At 49.0% G+C, this 19,265-nt stretch overlaps 1 protein-coding gene across 6 annotated transcripts in view; it reads right to left on the bottom strand.

Annotated features, from left to right (window-relative positions):
* LOC105473180 (dehydrogenase/reductase 3) overlaps window positions 1-19,265 on the bottom strand; it is a 53,957-nt gene that overhangs the window by 29,957 nt on the left and 4,735 nt on the right. Inside the window, exon 1 of one of the 6 annotated variants that reach the window (XM_071100467.1) lies at window positions 6,297-6,316. The exons of 4 other annotated variants lie outside the window; for them this stretch is intronic. Coding sequence is in view for 1 of the 2 variants with exons in the window: in XM_071100464.1 (XP_070956565.1) it covers window positions 5,017-5,031 (15 nt within the window). In the remaining variant the exon portion in view is untranslated. Of the gene's footprint in view, window positions 1-5,016; window positions 5,037-6,296; window positions 6,317-19,265 lie in introns of those variants that run through there. One more of the 6 variants, XM_071100464.1, reaches the window with a different exon arrangement.

Genomic DNA, 19,265 nt, shown 5'->3' with positions numbered 1-19,265 from the left:
GACTTTTGGATGAGTCACTTGGCATCTCTGAGCTTCACCATCTCCATCTGGGGAAGCGGGGAAAACTGAAACTGGCCTCCCTGTGCTGGTGTGGGGAAGGTCAAAAGTGCAAGAAAATGCTCACCAAGCCGCAGGGCTGGTCAGAAGCCTCAGGCGCAGGGGGCCTGGCACTGCGAGAACTTGGAGACCCTCAGAGAAACCAAGGCTGCCCTTCTCCTCACCCACTGCCCCCCCCAAAACTGGGCCTCTGGGTTTATTGTGAGAAGCTGGGGTGACCAGGTCTTAGGGATGAATAGTCCCCCCTGGCTTGAGGAGACCCCCATTGACTCCTCTACTTGGACCCCATTAACTAATGACCACCCTGCCTTGTGGGGGGTGGGGAACGTACAAATGACCCCAGGTCTCCTCCCGCCCTAGAGGGAGTCTTACTCTGTCACCCAGGCTGGGGTGCAGTGGCGCGATCTCAGCTCACCGCAACCTCCGCCTGCCAGGTTCAAGCGATTCTCCTGCCTCAGCCTCTCAAGTACCTGGGATTACAGGCGCCCACCACCACCCCTGGCTAATTTTTGTATTTTTAGTAGAGATGGGGTTTCATCATCTTGGCCAGTCTGGTCTCGAACTCCTGACCTCAAGTGATCCACCCACCTCAGTCTCCCAAAGTGTTGGGATTACAGGCATGAGCCACCACTCCTGGCCTGAAATAACCCCAGATCTGTAGCAAGTACCCCTGGAGTGCAACAAGGCACAGCTGAACTCCAGCCCTGATTCCAGCTTCTCCTTCGCTGAAGTTAATCTTTACGCCCTTCTCCCTCACATCGCTCTGCTTTCTTGTCTTCGCAGCACTTAGTGATTATCTGAAGCGATCGTGGTTCTTTGTTTGCTTGGTTTTTGTCTATTTTCCCCATTCTGAAACACACACGCTCTCTAGAACGGAGGCACTCCGAGGAATTTCCAGACCTGGCTTGGTAATCAGGTGCACAGTGACCATGTGAATGAATGAATGAAATAGTTTTGCCTCTTCTGTGAAACATTAGTGACTTCCCTTTGAGGGGATCTTCGGAGGGATGAAATTGACAACTTGTGTGGTATGGCTATTGTTAGGACCAGCCACATTAATTCGCAGGGTCCCTTGTTCAAAAATTGTAAAGAATTTCAAGATGGTGACAGCAAAACCTCAAACCAAGTATAGGGTGTTTCTGAGTGCAGGGCCCAGTGAGAATCCCTGGGTCACACCCAGGAAGCCAGCCCCAGCCATCACACAGAGGGTGCCCAACAAAAACACCCAGTGGGACCTCGTGCCAAGTCACAAGCCTTCCACGCTCCCCTGGACAGCAGGAAACACAAACACAGCTCCAGCAGAGCCACTCCAGGGAGAATGTATCACACATCCCTGGCAGACAGGTGACACCTGGCAAACTAAAAGTTGCCCACACATCTAGTCTCTACATGTGCAGGGGCGGTAGACATGGCAGCGTATTAGCTGTAGGGGAAAGAGGAGTAATAACAACAGGTAACCTGGGCGACATGGCGAAAGCGTGTCTCTACTAAAAATACAAAAGTTAGCTGGGCGTGGTGGTGCGCGCCTGTAGTCCAAGCCAATCGGGAGGATCACGTGAGCCTGGGAGATTGAGGCTGCAGTGAGCTGAGATGGCACCAATGCACTCCAGCCTGGGTGACAGAGTGAGACTCTGTCTCAACAAGTAAAATAAAAATAACGACAGTCCTCATCATAATTAGCATTTATTTAGGAGCTTCTCTGAATTCAACAGTGAGGTTTACGGCCCCTTATCCTCCGTTCTAGAATCCAAAAAGCTCTAAAATCCTAATTTAATTTTGACACATGCATTTAGAGCAAACCCTAATTGGAACCATCATGAGGCTACTTCTGGTCTCTTTATCCCACTGTGGTGACTATCACTGTGATTATGGGTGGCTGCCCTAGGCCTTGCTGTGGGTGTCACTAGGTATATGGCCTATGTGCTGGATTGCATTTCTAACGTCCAAAACATCAGACCTATGAGACACAGCTAGCCTTAAGGGTTTCAGATAAGGGTCTGTAGACTTGAACTCGGCTTCTTTTTAGAGATAAGGCACTGAGACCCTGGAAGTATAAGTAATCGGTCAAGAGCAAAGCCAGGAACTAGCTGAGCAGAGACCCTCAAACCGAGTGGCGGTACCTCTCGGAGCTGCTAGCAGAAGTTAAGAATTCAGCTCTTGTTTTAGTAAAGGAAAGAAACATTTTACTGGAGTATCTCAGCATCTCCCTTATACTCCAACATGAAATTCAGAGGTCACTGAGCTGGTAGGCTCAATCACACACCAGTCTGATGTGTCCCAGGGAGACCTTCAGCTAATTAAACATAATTTATGGACCAGCCTCTAAGGACAAGCCTTAAATTACTTGCAAGCTGTGCCAAGGTGGCTATCCTACAGGCTATTAATTAGGAATCAGTTTAATCTCTGCTAGGACGAAGGTCAACTGCCTTGGAGTTGACCCTTCCGGCTGACTGATCTCATGCTGTCAGGCTGTGGCTCTGGGCCCAGAGGGCCAGGGTATTCAGGGGAAGTGGGACATTCAATGGGAAATAGCCAGGCCAGCACACCCTGCAAAGACCAGGATGCTGGGAGAAAAGCCAGGCCCTTGGCCCATGGGGCCAGGTGAGGCAGGAATTTTCCCAAGCACCAGCCCCACAGAAAGTGATTTTCAGCGGTTCTCAGAGAGCATCACTTCCCTCCAACATCAGAGAATTCTGTGGAAAATCAGGCTTCTGTCACCTTCCATTAATGTGGGCTGGTCATGCAGCCTATAGAAAGGACTGGTCACACATCCTGTAGAAAGCCTTCAGTGGCTCCCTAGCAGAGCTCCCAGTCATGTCCAGACTTCACCCCACAACCACCAGGCTCTGTGAGGTGTGACCCTGTCCATCTCTCTCCACTCCCTGCTCACACTTGGTTCTGGCCAGGCCAGGGTCTTTTTCCCAAAGGAGACAAACGCTCTCGTCTCCCATTTTCTAGCTCCGCTCTTTCCCTCTGCCTGGGATATTTTCCTTCTGCTGCTTCCATCTCATCCTTAATGCCTCAGCTTAGACCCCAGTCCTAGGCACAGCCAGGTTTCCTTTCCTGGAAGGCAGACTGCCTAGATTTTAATCCCATGGCTACCTGGGCTATGTGACCTCGGGCAAGTATTTAACCTCTCTGAGCCCTAGTATTTCCATCTTTAAACTGGGAACTGTGACTGTGTCATAGGGTTGCTCTGAGGAGTAAATCAGATTGTCCATGTAAATTGTTTAGCACGTGGGTAGCACTTTATTAACAACAAAGACGGGTTGAAAGCCCCCGTCTGTGCTTGTAGCTGCCTCCAGCCATGGTTTGCCCTACCAAGGCACCCATCCCCACCAGGGTCACTGCAGGCTACTGGTCCATCTCCCCAGCAAGACTGCAGATGGGTATCTTTTTCCCTTGCCATACCTGTGCAATGTCCACCATGTCCTTGTGACGAGGGAAAGCCCCTCTCCCCCAAATGCCCTTCGCTTCTGTCAAATCCACCCTGCGGGAAGCCATCTGGGACGATTCAGTTTTTTCTCCTGTGGAGCACCTGCCCACCCAGGTGGGGCACAGTTAAGGTCCCCTGTTTTGGTTTTGTTCTCCAAGGACAAACCCTCCCCGATGACCAGCTGCACTGCCAGTTGCTCTACAGCAAGGACTGTGACATCTTCCCCTTCCTGTGTGAGCTCTGTGCTCAACAGGTGCTCAGGACAGACCCAACCCACATTTTTCATCCCCTGCCACCATGTTCAATAATCTCCTGGAATCTTCCCAAGGTCCCTCCCTCGGAGGCTGGGATTTGCACTGCCACTTTACAGATAAGGAGACTGAGGCTCGAGAGTGTAGCTGACTGAATGACGCCCGTTCTCCGAGACGCCCATGTTTTAATTCCCAGAACCTATGAATCTGTCACCTCCTATGGGAAAAAGGAATTCAGGTTGCAGCTGGAATTAAAAGGGCTAATCAGCCAACTTCAGATAGATTGTCCTCGATTCTCCGAGAAGGCCCCCTGTAACCACAGTAGACAAGGGAGGCAGAGAATCACATGGAGATGTGACTAGGATATGACTGGTTGACTCTGAAGATGGAGGGGCCATCTTCAAAGTGGCTATGAGCCAAGACATGCAGCTAGCTCCTAGAAGCTGGAAAGGGCAAGGAAATGGATTCTCCCCTAGAACCTCACGCAGGAGCGCAGCCCTGACCCCTTGATTTTAGCCCAGTGGGACCCGTGTCAGACTCCTGCCCTCTAGAATTGGAAGGGAGTAATGTGTGTTGCTTTAAGCCACTAAGTTTGTGATAATTTGTTACAGCAGCAACAGGAAGCTGATCTAGAGGTGCCAAGGGATGGGTCCAAGGCCTCCAGCCAGAAGAGCTGGGATTGAAACCTGAATCTGCCTACTTCAAAGTCTACAGTCTCTGAAAGGCACAGCGTCTCCTCCCCAAATGAACCTATCAACAGCACTTATGAATAAAACAAACACAACAAGCCATTCCCGCCTTAATGAAATGCCCTGGAGACTTTGGTAGAGAGTGCAGTTATGATCTGTAGCCTCATCATCATGGCCAACACTTACTGAGCACTCGCTTTGTGTCTCTGAACTTTAAATGTATTACCTCATTTAATCGTCATTTGACAGATGAGGAAACGGAGGCTCAGAGAGGTCCAGTAACTTGCTCAAGGTCACACAGCAAGTGAACAGAAGAGCCAGCATATGAACTTTGGTGTGGTTGACTCCTGAACTCAAAATCTGAATCTCTATGCTTTACTGGCTCCTTGAGAAAGAAAGAACCGCACATCTGTGTGTGTGTATGCGCACGCGCGCGCACACACACACACACACACACATACACACATACGAACATTTCCACTGACTTGAAGGCTCAGGAGACATCCCCAAAGCCAAGGCATGGATCTGCTGGCTGAGGAGGTATGAGCCCTTGGAGGGCACCATGTGCCCAGTCCACACTGACCTTGTGTCTTGCCATCCCTGAAGGACCCCGTCTCCTCTGCTGTGTGCTCACAGGGAAGTGGCCCGGAGAGGCCAGGTCAGACTCTTAATTCTTTGGCAACTGGGATGTAAGAACATGGGCCGTGCAGCCAAGGGTGGACAGAGGCCATGTGGGTGTGTCTGGCAGGACTGCCTGCCTGCATGAAGGTCACGCCGCCCTTTACAGTCACACTGGCCCCAGCTCCCCACGGTGACCTGCTGCCAGGCCTGTGAGAGGGGCTACTGCTTGCTGGGCTGGGGGAGCTCTAAAAGGACTCCAGGCCGGGTGCAGTGGCTCACGCCTGTAATCTCAGCACTTTGGGAGGCCGAGGCGGGCGGATCACAAGGTCAGGAGATTGAGGTCATCCTGGCTAACACGGTGAAACCCCGTCTCTACTAAAAAAGTACAAAAAATTAGCTGGGCGTGGTGGCAGGCGCCTGGAGTCCCAGCTACTCAGGAAGCTGAGGCAGGAGAATGGCGTGATCCCGGGAGGCGGAGCTTGCAGTGAGCCAAGATCGTGCCACTGCACTCCAGCCTGGGCGACAGAGTGAGACTCTGTCTCAAAAAAAAAGGACTCCACAGACCCCCCCACCAACTTGGAAGGACCCGACATCCTCTCTGTTCTGCTCCTTGCCTGCAGCTGGAGGGGAGGGAGAGCGGACCTCTCGTACCTGTGAACCGTGACCTAGCAAAGGGCTTCGTTTCCTCTCATATCACAGTGGCCTTACATCGTCTAGAAAAGGTTCCAAAGTCAGTCTGTTGACAACTTGCTGGATTTCGGTGGCTGAGCATTTTGCCTCTTTGAACTACAATCTCCTTGAAGGCAGAGATTTTAGCTCAACCCAGAAAAGTCCATTCTATCTTTTTTTTTCTTGAGGAGATAGAGGGGGGTAAGGCATCAGTAAACGACCTCACAAGGTCTGCAGGATGAGATCTGGAGGGCTGCCTCATACAGGCAGGCCTGGCTCTCCCGGCTGTTTCCCTGTGGCACGACTGAAAAACGAATGTTGTCCTTCCACAAGAAGGTGTACTGGACCCCTTGCTCCTGCTCATGGTACCCCCATCTCCCCTGCAGAGAAGCCTACTTCCCAACTCCCAAACCGTATGGCTTGGTTGGGGCTGGTATACCCTGGCTCAGAGTCTGGCCGTGACTCCCAGCTGGCCAAATACAGCACCATTTCCTTGGTTCAGGCTCACCCCGTCACTGCCAGAGAGACCCAATTCCTGGACCCTTCCAGGACTTCTGGGCAAAGAACACCTACCTGCCTGTCTACTCGAATGGGAGCTGGGAGGGTGACGTTACCAGCAGCAGGGGGCAGGTGTGAGCAGCCCCGTGGCAGAGAGGTCTGCTTAAAGGTGAGGGGAGAGAGAAGTTCGCCTGAGTCCTGACGGCACTGGTCCCTGGAGACGTGCCCCAAGTCAGCCCTACCCAGGGAGTTCTGGTCCCGTGAGTCAATAAACCAATCAGCGCAACACCTCCAGAGCCCCTATCAGGACAGCGGGAGGTGATGTTTTTGACCCATGTAGACTGTCTGGCTACAGACTCCACTAGCAGCCATCAGCGCCATCTCTTCCGTGAAGGTATCAACCAAGAGGCAAGACTCATTGGTTACAAGCAGACATCCTGGGGTCCAGTCCTGCTGGGTCATTTACTAGCTGTGTGATTCTAACTTACTGACCCTCAAGAGTCCTGTTGGTAAGAGGAAGATGATAACAGCACCCACGCTGGAAGGTTACTTCGAGGAGTAAATGACCTTGTGACATGTCAGGGCTTAGAACAGTCCCTGGCACATAGTAGGTACTTGGTAATCACTGGCTCTAACTAGCTACATGGGTTGGTCATGCATTTATTCAGGCAACAACCGTTTATTAAGTATCTACTGTGGGCCAGACACTGTGCCAGTTGCCAGATACTTGGTGAGTGAGGAGGGCATGCCCCCTGCCCCTGTGGATATCAACAAGCAGCCACAAAGCGTGGTGAGTTGCTATGGTAACCCCAGACTTCGGCCTCACTGCAGCCCAGTCCTGCCCAATTGAGCTACTTGGACGCAGAGATAAAAATGACTAATGTCTTGGGTGGGGGAAGTTGGATGGTTGTGGGGGTTGGGCAGCCAGGACCGGAGAGGAGACCGTACCCCTGACCAGCCTCAGCCCCTGGGTTGCAGAAAGGCCCATGTTGGACCAGCCCCTGCCTGGGAAGATACGGGCTGTGCCACGGGTCATCTCAACACCGGTGAGGCCTTGGGTGGAAGGGAGATGGCCAGACTCCCTGTAGGGAGTGGTTCCCTCCCACAGACTTCTAGAAAGGGTCAAGGGCTCCAATTCCCCCGAGGGCTTCTGTGGCAGGGGCAGAACTCTCCCCTTCCTGGGGGAGTCCCAGAACCAGGGTGAGTCAGGCCAGCGGGTTTTTTGCCTTTTGTCCCTGGCGTCCTGCAGAGCGTCTGGTCTAATACGCAGAAGGAGAAGGGCTGGAGCAGGGGGTATCCACCGCCCTTCACCCCCACAGCCATTGCCCCAAGTGGAAGGAGTGGTTGTCCCTTGCAAACGCTCTCGCAGTCACCCAGGAGGTGATAGGAGCTATTTCACTAAATTTCCACATCTTCAGTTTTCAGATGAGGGAACCAAAGCCCAGGGAGAGAGAGTTGCTCGCCCAAGGTCACACAGCAAGTCACTGGGAGGCCCCTCCTAATCTACGGCGTTAGGAATGAATTTCCAACAGCCCTGGCCGGCACTATAAATTGCATGAGTGCACTGGCCAGAGCCGGCCTCTACCGCCCAAAAGATTTTGGCCGCTGTGACACTGCCCATGGGCCAGGTCTGGGCTTTGGGGCTGTTAAGGCACACTCTCCCAGGGCTGGGTGCTTTGCAGGCAGGGAGGGCCAGGCAGTAGCCTCCTGTGTCCTTTCTGGCAAATGGATTTGGGCTGAGTCCCCTTGGAGAGGCTGTCTCAGCCCTGGTTGGGTATTCAGGGTTTCTAGCTTGTGGGCACCTCGGTGGTAGAGGAGGTGCCCAGGCTGAGGGCAGAGCAGGGTCTGGGGTTCCACATGTCTGGGGTGGGAGTGTGGGTTCCTCTGCTGAGGGGCAAAGGCCCAAGCGAACTAGAGGGCATTTGGTCCAGAAGCCACAGCACCTTGGGTTAAAGAGCCAAAGGTGGAGGTGTCATTAAAGAGGGGACATCCAGCAAATCCAAGAAGGGTCCATCCAGGAGAGGGAGTGGGCTGAGTCATTTCCTTGAGGCATCATTTTCAAGCCTTATTTTTTTCCTTTAGAACAATGACTTTCTTTCAAAACGCACACCAAAATCTTAACATGGAATTGTAAGCCACAAAACAGAGGTGACAACACTGACCTAGTCCACAGGAAGCAGGGGTCCCTCAGAACCCATCCTGCTCCATCTCCCACTTGGCCCCACCTTCTTGGGGCCTCTAGGGTGCTCTGGAACCCAGTTTGAAAACCTGGACTTTGCACCTCAGCTGGTGCTGAGGTCTGCGTGGGGACCGCGCGGCTTGGAGGCTGGTAGAAGTGGTTGGGAGAGGTGGGACGCAGACAGGAGACCGTGTTCCCTAGGAGGCCATTTCAGTGTGGACAAGATCATCATACGCTTCACTCATCAAAATCCCCGAAAGGCTGCCGAAAAGGGGATTTAAGGTCACATTCCTTTAAGTAGGGATGGCCAATGGGGTAAGAAAGACTGGGGCCCAGTGGCCTTCACCAGGATGACCACTGGTGGCCTTAAGCACCAAGCCACACATGTGTACTCTCCACCCTGAGCTTGCCCTGCCTTCTGTGTCACAGGATACCAGGGCATTCCCTACCTCTCACACGAGCCCTCGCCCTGGGCCTGCATCTCAGCCTGTAGGACTTGGATGGGTTTTGATTGTATCTAGTCCAAGCCTTCTTAACCCAGAGTCTAGGATAGGTGACAGGTGTACATGCCCCCTTAAAAGTACAAAACTTTCAGTTGCACCTTCTTCCTGGGATAGAGCTCATATTTTCTTCAGACCCTTGAAGGGCTCTACAACCAGCAAAAAAATTGAGAGTTACTGCAACCCCCTCAGTTGCCACCTCCTTCAAGAAGTCTTCTAAGATTTTCCTTAATTTACAGTGATCAAAGCTCTCAGGCCACGCAGAGCTCAGTGACCTCGGGCTTAACTGGAGGGAGCTGTCACTCACTGTCTCCTCTGCGGCTGGGTCTCTGCGTGTTAAGACGTCACACTGGTTGTCAAATGAAAGAAATTCAACTGTGCTATTCCCAAGCTTGTCAGTTTACTCTTTAAAAGAAACCCTGATAACTGAGGACTATTTTATTCCTTTGGCAAGTCTCCCATTCATTGTATGCAAATACTGCTACTCAGCGCTCTAAACGATGTTTGTGTAAAAGCGGATTTCACTACATCCCTGCCCGCATCCTGTTGACTCACTCACTGCTTATCACAGCTCTCTCCAGAACCCTCTGCGTACTAAGCCCCATTACTTAACAGCTTGTCTCTTGACCTCTCCATGACCCTGAATGAGGCAGGCCAGGCCAGGCTGAGATTATCTGTTGCAGTGGGAAAAGATGGAGGGTTGAAGCTGGGAAGCCTGGGTTCAGAATCTGCCCTCAGCGACGTGTCCCAGGATGGCCACTTCACCTGGATCTCAGAAATGTGCGCTGGTGGCCGGGCATGGTGACTCATGCTTGTAATCCCAGCACTTTGGGAGGCTGAGGCGGGCAGATCACAGGTCAAGAGACATAGACCATCCTGGCCAACATGGTGAAACCCCGTCTCTACTAAAAATATAAAAATTAGCTGGGTGTGGGGGCGCACGCCTGTAGTCCCAGCTATCGGGAGGCTGAGGCAGGAGAATTGCTTGAACCCGGGAGGAGGTGGAGGTTGCAGTGAGCCAAGATCGCGCCACTGCATTCCAGCCTGGGCGACTGGCGAAACTCCATCTCAAAAAAAAAAAAAAAAAAAAAAGAAGAAGGTCGACAATGAATGTGCAAAAGCACTGTGCAGTCATGTAGAGTACCAAGTCACGTGGGTTACCATCGTCACACACATTGCCACAGCCACGTACAGTGCCACAGCCTTGTATATTACCATGGTCATGTACAGTATCAGTCTTCTATATTACCACGGTTATGTACAGTATCAATCTGGTATATTACCATGGTTATGTACAGTATCATTCTTGCATATTACTATGGTCTTATAGAGTACCCATCTTGTATATTACCAAGGTCATGTACAGCATCAGTCTTGTATATTACCACAGTTACATGCAGAATCAATCTTGTATATTACCACAGTTATATGCAGAATCAATCTTGTATATTACCACAGTTATATGCAGTGTCAATCTTGTATATTACCATGGTCATGTACAGTATCATTCTTGCATATTACTATGGCCTTGTATGAGTATCCATCTTGTATATTACCAAGGTCATGTACAGTATCTCTCTTGTATATTACCATGGTCATGTACAGTACCAAAGTCATGTATAGTGTCAGCCATGTATGTTAGCAGCCATGTATGTTACCACAATCATATATAACTACTATCATGTACAGTCCTGCAGTCACATACAGTATCAGTCAATGTATATCACCACAGTTATATATATTAGCACAATCATGTATAGTACTAGAGTCATGTATATTATCAGTTATATATAGTACCACAGCCATGTACAGTACCACATCATGTATAGTACTATAGTCACATATAGTGACATAGTCATGTAGAATACCATAGCCATGTACAATACCATGTCCTCTACAGTACCACAGTCATTAACAGTACCATGTATATTAATAGTACCATGTATAGTAATAGTGCCACGTATATTCCTACATTCCTGCTTTTACCATAATCACGTACAGAGGGTCTTCAAAAAGTTCAAGGAAAATGCATATTATGAAAAAACTAGGCATATATTTGAGATTTTTTTTTTTGCCCCCAAATAACTAACTTGTTATAACATGACTAAATGGGATCTAGTTTGAGGCACTAAGAAGGATAAGACATCAGTTTGAAAAGAACCCCTATCAGAGCAGCATGAATTCTACTAAAACCAAAGCAAGAACAAACATCAAATTTACAATGAAGCTTGCTTAGATGGAAGAATGGTGAAATCATTGACGCTTTATTAAAAGTGTATGGGGACAATGCCCTAAAGAAATCAGCAGTTGGCTGGGCGTGGTGGCTCACACCTGTAATCCCAGTACTTTGGGAGGCCAAGGCAGGCGGATCACAAAGTCAAGAGATCGAGACCATCCTGGCCAACACGGTGAAACCCCGTCTCTACTAAAAATACAAAAATTAGCCAGGCGTGGTGGTGTGTACCTGTAGTCTCAGCTACCTGGGAGGCTGAGGCAGAAGAATTGCTTGAACCCAGGAGGCAGAGGTTGCAGTGAGCTGAAATCATGTCACTGCATTCCAGCCTGGTGACAGAGTGAGACTTTGTCTCAAAAAAAAAAAAAAAAAAAAAATCCATCAGCACTTAATAAATGGATAACTTGTTAAGAAGGGATAAGACGATGTTGAAGATAAACATCTTCATGTTTGGAAGTGCCAGACCATCCATATCAAATTAGAAAGAAAAAATTCATCTTGTTTGTGCTCTTACTGAAGAGGACTGACAATTAACAGCAAAAAAATAATAATAATAATAGTAATAGCCAATACCATAGACATCTCCATTGGTTGAGCATACACAATTCTGACTAAAATATTAAAGTTGAACAAACTTTCCACTTGATAAGCACCAAAACTACTGCACCCAGATCAGGTGCAGATGAGAGCAAAGCTTTCAATGAAAAATTTAAACAAGTGGGATCAAGATCTTGAAGCATTTCCTCAAAGAACTGTAAGAGAAGATGAAGCATTGACCACTACAATCCTGAAGACAAGGCACAATCAAAGCAATGGCTACCAAGAGGTGGACGTGGCCCAGTCAAAGCAAAAGCAGACCGGCCAAGAGCAAAGGTCATGGCAACAGTTTTTTGGGGATGTTCTAAGCATTCTGCTTGTTAACTTTCTGGAGGGACAAGAACAATAATATCTGCTTATAATGAGAGTGTTGTGAGAAAGTTAGCCAAAACTTTAGCAGAAAAACACCCAGGAAAGCCTCACCAGATAGTCCTGCTCCACTAAGACAAGGTTCCCCGTTCATTCCTCTCATCGAACAACGACAATTTTGTGAGAGTTTTGATAAGAAATCATTAGGCAGGCATCCACTTTACAGTCCTGCTTTGGCTCTTTCTGACTTCCTTTTGTCTCCTAATCTTAAAAAATCTTTAAAGGGTGATACGGTTAGGCTCTGTGTCCCCACCCAAATCTCATCTTGAATTATAATCCCAATAATCCCCATGTGCTCAGGGAGAGAGGAGGTGGAGGTAATTGGATCATGGGAGTAGTTTCCTCTATGCTGTTCTCATGATAGTGAGTTCTCACATGATCTGATGGTTTTATAAGTGTTTGGTAGTTCCTCCTAAGTTCATTCTCCTTCCTGCTGCCTTGTGAAGAAGGTGCCTTGCTTCCCCTTTTCCTTCCGCCATGATGGTAAGTTTCCTGAGGCCTCCTCAGCCATGCGTAACTGTGAGTCAATTAAACCTCTTTCCTTTATAAATTACTCAGTCTCTAATATTTCTCTATAGCAATATGAGAAAGGACTAAGACAAAGGGCATCCATTTCTCTTCAGCTAATGATGTAAAAAAAAGACTGTATTGACATGGCTGAACTCTCAGGATGCTCAATTATTTTGGGATGAACTAGATGGCTGGTATCACTTACAAAAGTGTCTTGCAACTTGATGAAGCTTATGTTGATAAATTATATATATATATATATATATTTGTGTATATATGTGTATGTGTGTATATAAACATATGGAGAGAGAGAGAGATGCAGTCTTGCTCTGTCGCCCAGGCTGAAGTGCAGTGGTGCAATCTCCACTCACTGCAACCTCCACTTCCCACGTTCCAGTGATTCTTCTGCCTCAGTCTCCCGAGTAGCTGGGATCACAGGCATGTGCCGCCATGCCGGATAATTTTTGTATTTTTAGTAGAGATGGGGTTTCACCCTGTTGGACAGGCTGGTCTTGAACTCCTGATGTCAAGTGATCTGCCCGCCTCAGCCTCCCACAGTGCTGGGATTACAGGAGTGAGCCACCACACCTGGCTCTTATTTTTTATTTTCATCCTTTAATTCCATTTTCCACAACCTTTCTGAAGCCCCTTTATATATTACCACAGGATATTACCAATCACGTATGGTACCACAGCCATGTAAAGTTACCACAGTCGTGAATATTACTAGGAACCCAAAGAAACCATCAGCATCCAGTTAGGAAGCCACAGGAATCTAAGCCTGAGTGAAGGATATGAATCTGTGCCCACCCTGCACCCTCCTGCCTCCTCCCTGCTCCCCAGCACCCTGGAAAGCCTGGACAAAGGAATGACATCACTGTTGGAAGATCCTGCTGAAGTCATGCTGAGAAGGGCTGCCTCCTTTTAATTCTCAAGTGTTGGTTGAAAATTGGTGTCCTCTTTTCCTCCTGCCCCCTGCCCCTGCCTGGGTCATTGCTCTCACTGACATCATGACAATGACTCACAGAATCAAAGGGTAGAAGGGACCCGGGAGGTTGTCCAGAACCTAACCTCCCCCAATGCAGAAATCTCGACACCATGTTTGCTTAAAGAGCAGCCTGTTCCAAAGGGCAGGAGGGTGTTCCTCTTGCAGGGCCCAGGTCTGCCTTTTCAAGCTCTCCCCATGGGCCTGGTGTGGGCTTCCAGAACCATCTAGAACAGGTCCTATGCCTCTGTGGTACCGGAGTGCAGCTGATACCCTCTCCTGCCTCTTAAGCAGTCAACTATACTCCCATGGATTTGCCACCCAACCCAAGTCATGGCTTGTAGCCCTCGTCACCCAGCCTGCTCCCTGGATACCCTCCAGGTGCTCAAGGGCCTTGCCAAAGTGCTGGCCCACACGGACACAATGCCCCAGAAGTCATTTTGACAAAGTAGGACTGAAAAGCATCTCCTTCATTCTGAGCATCAGCACAGTTACCTGATTTTATTTAGAGGGGTTCAGCAGTACTGCTACTAGAAGCCAGCTTGTTGGTGTCAACTCATCCTTCCACAGTGTCAGGAGCTTTTCCAACCTGGGGATGCTGTTCACTCCAGGAACACTAAGTGCCACAAGGAGAGAACTTTGTTTATGAGGTTCCCTGCCCCATCTCCAAGGCCTAGTTTGCTGAAATCAATGAATGGAGTCAACAGTCATGATTTCTCGGAACCGTGTCACTCTGAAGCTGGTTGTCACTCCTCACCTAAGTTATACCAGCAAGAAATATCAGGATCTGGCTGGGAGCAAGGCTGCCCAGCAGAGCCCCGAGGGCTGGGTTCCAGGTGCCTCCCACCCCCTCCAACAGTGGCACCCCGGCCTGCTTAGATTCTCCATTTCCCTCAGCCCAGACACTTCCATCTTGACGGTAAAGATATCGGAGGAGGCCCTCAGCATCCTCTAAAACTAGTGCAAAGCTGAGAGTATTCCCTGAGCTCTGGGAAGCTCCCAAAGAAGGCGGTGAGGCAAGTCTGGGTGATATTCTTGGAGGAGGCATGGAAACCTGGCAGCCTCCTAGCAGGTCCCCGACCACTGGCCTGACACCCACCGCCTGCCTGTCACAGCAGCCAGGGGATCCTGCTAAGGCTTGGGTGAGGGCATGACGCTTGAGTCCTAGGGTCAGCTAGGTCCACCTGTCCTTCATGGGAACCTGTCCCCCTCAGTTCTTCCTCCCCACTCACTCACTGCTCCAGCCACACTGGCCACCTCTTGGTCCTCAGACACTCCACTCTCTCCTCAGAGCCCTTGCTCTGTCCTCTCCCCAGAACGCCACTGCTCCCTTCCCACCATGCCCTTGCCACCTTCAGGTCTTTCCTCGTGTGCCCTTCTCAGTGTGGCCTTCCTTATACCCTACCTAGAATCTCAGGTCCTCGCATTCCTGTCCTCCTTGCCTCATTGGTTTTCTCCTTATCGCTTATGATGACAATTCAATGTGCTGTTTTATTTATTTATTTATTTATTTATTTATTTATTTATTGAGACAGAGTCTTGCACTGTTGCTCAGGCTAGAATGCAGTGGCATGATCTCTGCTCACTGCAACCTCCACCTCCCAGGTTCAAACAATTCTCGTGCCTCAGCCTCCCAAGTAGCTGGGATTATAGGTGCACTCCACCACACCCAGCTATTTTTCTTTTTTAGTAGTAGTAGTATAGACAGGGGTTTCACCATGTTGGGTCAGGCTGGTCTTGAACTCCTGACCTCAAGTGTTCCACCTGCCTTAGCCTCCTAAAGTGCTGGGATTACAGGCATAAGAATGTACTGTTCTATTGATCTTGCTTTTTATCTGTCTCTCTTAATAAAATGCCAGCTCTCACTACATGGGTGGGGATTTTCATCTGCTTTGCTCCCTGCATGCCTTCAGTGCCCAGAACAGCGCCTGGCATATAGCAGGTGCTCAATAAATGTGCTGAATATATGAATAAGTGAATAAATGAATGAGTTCCCACCGACCATTCACTTGCTAACCCGGCACTCTTGTTGAGAATCTAGGCATCTGCTCATTTTCAGATTCTAAGATCTCACTCATTTCAGGGGTGCCACAGCAGATGAGCACACATTTGGGCATGCTAGTGTCTAAATAGACTCACTTTTCTCATTTCCAGTTGGCTTCAATGGTTTCCTAATCCTCATGGTTCACCTGAATAATACGTTTGAAATGTTTCAAGTATCTTATATTTTTGGATTGCGTCTCCTGAAGGCAACAGTGGGCATGGCCTCATAACATTCTAGGTGTGTTCATGCTTTTGTCCAAGGACAAGGGAGAACGTGTAGTGTGTGGAACCCATCCTGCACTGATACTGTGGTAGGATATCGCTGGTAGTGGCAGGTTAAGACAAGGGCTTTTGTTACGGCGATTGTGACAACCAGATACATTTCCTGGGTAGAAAGGACACCTCATAAATATAGCTGAGATCACTTTCTCAAAGTAGACAACCTCGGCAAATACCAAGATGGAAATGAACCAGAGAAAGTAACTGCAATGATACAGAGATCAGAGGGCTTGGAAGGGATCTGTGCAGCCGTAAACAAGTGCGCTTCATCTGAAAAGATGGAAGCTCGAAGAGCTTGAAGTCGAAACGAGAATTAGCAGAAGGGTTAGGTACACGAAAATGAACTTGACTCAGATTCAGTATTATTAGAGGGAGGAGGCATTCTTGAAAGCCCAAATAGAGAAGGTGGTGAATTAAGGAGAAAGAAAACCAGGAAATTTTGTTTGACATGCTAGTTAGGGAACTCGGGTCCCTTATTCCCTTAGAAGCGACAGTCTGGAAATATTAACATCTTCTGCAAGAGCTGAACTAAATCCACGGCAGACAGCTACCTGTTGAGGGAGTTTTAAATGGGTGTGGGGCTCTGTGGAGCTGGGGCACAGCACATTTTCCAACTCTGCGTTGCTTATTTTTCATTTGGTGGCATCTGATGACTAGCAAAGACTGAGATCATCAGTGATAGGGACAAATGCTTTCTTCACCCGGAATTCTCCTGCTTGCAACTCAGGGAAGCCTGGCAATCCATTGCTTTCTTGGGTTGACTGATCTGTAAAATGAGAATTTTCGAGCATGCCAGGATCTTAGGGATCATTGTAACCCCTCTCATTTTATAGGGGTGCTTCTCAGCTGCAACCTGGAGAAGGTAGTAACTTTTCCAGGGTCAAGAACCCAGTCTTGGCCGGGTGTGGAAGCTCACATCTATAATCCCAGCACTTTGGAAGGCCAAGAAGGGAGGATTGCTTGAGCCCAAGAGTTCGAGACTAACCTAAGCACCATAGCGAGAGACTCCCATCTCTCTTTTTAAATAAATAAATAAATAATAAATAAATAAAAGCTTAGTCTCTGGCCTCCTGCACAGGTGAGAAAGACTGCAGGGGGCTGTGCTCCGAGAGTTGACACCTTTGTTTCCCCAAGGGAAGGGCCTGGGGGAGTAAGAAGGAGATGTTTGTCTATTCATGAGACAGCCTCATTTGTAAGGTCAGTTGAGACCCATGCTCCAAGCGGAAACGCTTCTAGCGGTCACAGGTAGAACAGGCAGCCTACCTGCCTGCTTTCAGGATGCACAGAGAGGATAGGAGAGATGGGCCACTGCTCTCTCCCCTGTAAATTTGTTAGTGCAGCTGTTTTGGCCTGATGACTCTAGAGACCCACAGATGACCTGTCTGGACCCTTCTCTTCTTTCTCTTTCGTCCCATTCCCACCAGTACTGACCTGACTCAGAGTCTGAGGTGTAAACTCCCTGCTTACCTCCCTATGCCACGATACAGTATTTTCTTGCTTTCCTTTCTACTTCCCTCTCGCAATTCCAGCCAGGTAGAGCCTTCGATCAGGAGGTTTCTTGCACCTAGATTGCCCTTGTCACACCCCTTCTGGTTGAAACTCTTGACCTTCTTCAAGGCTCAGTCAAATGCTCCCTCCTTCATGAAACCTTTCATGAGTGCTTGCTATAAATGAACTGCTCCTCTGTGCTTCCACCATGTAGCATCCCCCAAACTTCATGCCCATCCAGAACTTCAGAATCTCACCTTATTTGGAAAGAGAGTTTTTGGAGCTGTAACTAGTTAAGGATCTTGAGATATAATCACATTGGATTTAGTATGTGCCTTGAATCCAATAACTAGTGTCCTTATAAGAAAATGATGGGGGTGGGCGTGGTGGCTTATGCTTGTAATCCGAGCACTTTGGGAGGCTGAGGTGGGTGGATCACCTGAGGTTGGGAGTTCGAGACCAACCTGACCAACATGGAGAAACCCCGTCTCTACTAAAAATACAAAATTAGTTGGGCATGGTGGCACGCATGCCTGTAATCCCAGCTACTCGGGAGGCTGAGGCAGGAGAATTGCTTGAATCCGGGAGGTGGAGGTTGCAGTGAGCCAAGATCACGCCATTGCACTCCAGCCTGGGCAATAAGAGTGAAACTCTGTTTCAAAAAAAAAAAAAAAGACGAAACCTAGACACACACACACAGTGAGGAAGGCCATGTGATGATGAAAGGAGAGATTGCAGCCATGCTTCAATCAAGCCAAGGAGCATCAGGAGCTGGAAGAGATGATGAAGGATCTTCCCCTGGAGTCTTGGAGTGGAGAGGAACCAGGACCCCAGAACCCTGCTGACGCCTTGATTTCAGACTTCTGGCCCCCAGAACCACGAGAGAATACATTTTGTTGTGGTAAGCCATCAAGTTTGTGCTAATTTGTCATGGTAACCACAGGAAGCACACACACATGGTGATTTGTGCCTTCACTGTAAGCACCTGGCCACATTCTAGGTCTTTATTCATCTTTGCTACATTTTCCTACAGGCCCAGAGCTATGCCAGACACCGAACAGATACCCCAGGCAGGTTTACTAAGCTAGGTCTCTCAGAGACGGTGTCAAGGGACTTAGGAGCTTGGGCTGGCCCCAGGGCTAGGAATGGGAAGGACACAGGACTTGCTGAATGGAAGTGCTGGAGAATGGGGTTCATAAATCTACTCACAGTGCTAGTTCCTGGCTGGGTGCTTTAGGAACAGGGCAATCTACCCACATGCTGTAAATTCACTGATAGCAAGACAGAACTCCAAGCCAGTTCCCACACTACATCCCTGAAATACCTCCCCTCAGACTACCTCTTGGAAACGGGAATTGAGTATTTGTTTGTTTTTTTGTTTGTTTTTGAGACAGAGTTTCATTCTGTCGCCCAGGCTGGAGTGCAATGGCGCGATCTAGGCTCACTGCAACCTCCACCTCCGGGTTCAAGCACTTCTCCTGCCTCAGCCTTCTGACCAGCTGGAATTACAGGTGCTTACCACCATGCCTGGATAATTTTTTGTATTTTTAGTCGAGATGGAGATTCACCATGTTGGCTAGGTTGGTCTCGAGCTCCTGACCTCAGGTGATCTGCCCGCCTCAGCCTCCCAAAGTGCTGGGATTACAGGTGTGAGCCACTGCTCCCAGCCAAGGTCCTGGAGTTCTTGATGTGGTATTGAGCTCGTGTATGTTGCCCCACCTCCCAAGGTTTGCAATCATGGCCCAAGACTCTAGTCCAGCCACTTGCTTGACACCAAACCAAAGGCTGGAATGGTCTCTACAAATACTTCTAAATGAACGATCCACTTCTCCTCCCAGGGGTTCCTGCTAACACCATGTCA

Source organism: Macaca nemestrina, chromosome 1 (assembly GCF_043159975.1).
Source record: "Macaca nemestrina isolate mMacNem1 chromosome 1, mMacNem.hap1, whole genome shotgun sequence".
Taxonomy (NCBI): Eukaryota; Metazoa; Chordata; class Mammalia; order Primates; family Cercopithecidae; genus Macaca; species Macaca nemestrina.
Note: the sequence above shows the minus strand (reverse complement) of the source record. Positions and strands in the feature narration are given on the sequence as shown.